The sequence below is a fragment of the Sorex araneus genome, chromosome 3 (genome assembly GCF_027595985.1).
Source record: "Sorex araneus isolate mSorAra2 chromosome 3, mSorAra2.pri, whole genome shotgun sequence".
Classification (NCBI taxonomy): domain Eukaryota; kingdom Metazoa; phylum Chordata; class Mammalia; order Eulipotyphla; family Soricidae; genus Sorex; species Sorex araneus.
Window position 1 is genome coordinate 77,179,430 of NC_073304.1, and position 2,541 is coordinate 77,181,970.

At 41.6% G+C, this 2,541-nt stretch overlaps 1 protein-coding gene across 1 annotated transcript; it reads left to right on the forward strand.

Moving 5' to 3' along the window:
• The first annotated feature begins 685 nt into the window (after positions 1 to 685).
• On the forward strand, positions 686 to 1,615 carry LOC101537202 (olfactory receptor 4N2-like). Its single transcript, XM_012933009.2, has one exon. It carries the CDS (start codon positions 689 to 691, stop codon positions 1,613 to 1,615), a length of 927 nt encoding a protein of 308 aa, XP_012788463.1. The 5' UTR covers positions 686 to 688.
• The last annotated feature ends 926 nt before the right edge of the window (positions 1,616 to 2,541 follow it).

Consider the following 2,541-nt stretch of genomic DNA (forward strand, 5'->3'; position numbering starts at 1 on the left):
TTGAATATACCACGGGTAGCTTGCCAGGCTCTGCCATGCAGGTGGGATACTCTTGGTAGCTTGCCGGGATCTCTGAGAGGTATGTATATGTCTGTTACTATATTTTGGATATGAATACGCTACGGGGAGCTTGCCAGGCTCTCCCAAGTGGGCAATAACTATCGGTAGCTTGTCAGGTTCTCTAAGAGGGAAAACTAGGCTATTAGAACTATTAAAACTAGGCTTCTGGAAGCTTGGTTTTATAATCTCTGGATGTTGGCCATTGATGGGATTACGCGGCACCAGGCTGGGGGCAGTCTCTGGGTGTGCCTGCCTAGCTACTGGAAAATGGGGGATCTGGGTGGAAGAGGCCCAGTCCCGATCTGAGCAGCCTTGCAGATCTTGGCCCCAGGTACCGCACACTCTGCCAGCTCCCCCATGCGTGAGGCTCATCCAAATGTGTGGAGAGTGGCCTGAACATTGCTGTGGCTGGGTTCCGGAGGTCCTCAACAATTAAAGTTCTTTAATAAATAAAGAAAAAATTGTGGATGAATAAAGGGTAGAAAATATTTCTTTGGTAGGGGAAAAGTGACTATCAACATAGATATGGCATGTACTTGTACTTAGTGCTTTAATTTGAGAAAAAAACTATACTGTAGATGAAATAAATGGAAACAAAAACTCTTTTGATGTACTATAGGCACAGGAGATGGAGAGAGAGAACAGCTCAGTTGTAACAGAATTCATTCTCCTTGGTCTGACTCAATCACAAAATATTCAGCTACTCATCTTTGTGCTGATTTTAATTTTCTACCTTATTATCCTCCCTGGAAATTTACTCATCATCTTTACCATAAGGTCAGACCCTGGCCTCTCAGCCCCCCTCTACTTCTTTCTGGGAAACTTGGCTTTCCTGGATGCATCCTACTCCTTCATTGTGGCTCCCAGGATGCTGATGGACTTCCTTTCTGAGAAGAAGATAATCTCCTACAGAAGCTGCATTGCTCAGCTTTTCTTCTTGCACTTCCTTGGAGGAGGGGAAGAACTGCTCCTTGTGGTGATGGCCTTTGATCGCTACATTGCCATTTGTCGACCTTTGTACTATTCAACTGTCATGAACCCTAGAGTCTGTTATGCCTTAGTGTTTGGTCAGTGGCTTGGAGGCTTTATCCACTCCATTATCCAGGTAGCAATCATCCTCCGTTTACCCTTCTGTGGCCCAAATGAACTAGATAATTTCTTCTGTGATGTGCCTCAGATTATCAAGTTGGCCTGCACGGATACCTTTGCAGTGGAACTCTTGATGGTTTTCAACAGTGGTCTCCTCACTCTTCTCTGCTTCCTGGGACTTCTTGCCTCCTACGCAGTCATTCTCTGCCATGTCCATGGGTCTGCTGGTGAAGGGAAGAGCAAGGCGATATCCACATGCACCACTCATATCATCGTTATATTTCTTATGTTTGGACCTGCCATCTTCATTTACACGCGTCCATTCCGAGCCTTGCCAGCTGACAAGGTGGTTTCTTTTTTCCACACAGTCATCTTCCCACTGATGAATCCTGTGATTTATACTCTCCGCAATCAGGAAGTGAAAGCTTCTATGAAGAAATTGCTAATTCGGCATGTAGTGTGCTGAACGGATTTTATAAAAGATCGAGAAAGGGAATTTCTGGCTGCAAGTCATTCATTCTTTTAACAAATACTGTTTTTCACTGAGTGTTACTTGCTTCATATACTTTTGTGAAGAATGGGAGAAATCACATCGAAATAGAGAATAAAATTGTTATATTAAAATAATATAAAAAGAACAAGATTGTGCTAGCATTATGATTAGTTAAGTATCTGAGATTTAAGAATTTATTGTTTTTAAAAAATCTTCCATCATTGTCTTTAAAATTTTTAAATCACTATGAATTTCAAAGTTATTCTTGATTGGGTTTCAGCCGTGCAATGTTTCAAGACCAATCCCTTCACCGACGTCCACTTACCCCCGCCATTGCATCCAATTTCACTCCCTTCTCCAGGCTGCCTCTATTGTAGGACCTTTTTTTTTCTTTTTCCTTTTAGGCACTATGATTTATAATACAGTTACTGCTAGGGTATTATGCATCTCACTTTACCTCATTTCAGTACCCAGTCCTTGATTAGAGCCTGTATCAGTGGTTTCTTTCCCGACTTATCTCTTTTCCTCCATAGAAGCAGTCAGGTTTCTACTGAGGACCAGTTATTTATATCCTGCTCTTTGTTTATATTGTCTTTGGGCATTAGTTATTATCCTGCTATGTTTATAATCTGCATGTAAGTGAGATTATTCTGTGTCTTTCCCACTCTAATTCATTTCACTCAGCATGGTACTCTCCTGATCCATCCATGTATCAGAAATTTGTGTGACTTCATTTTTTTCTTATAGCCAAGTAGCATCCCACCATGTATATGTACCATAACTTCTTCATACAGTCATCTGTTCTCGCCTACTTGAGTTGTTTCCAGATTTTTTGTGGTATTTTGAATAGTGCTGCAATGAACATAGGAGTGTGGTTGTCTTTTTTTTGGGGGGTGTAA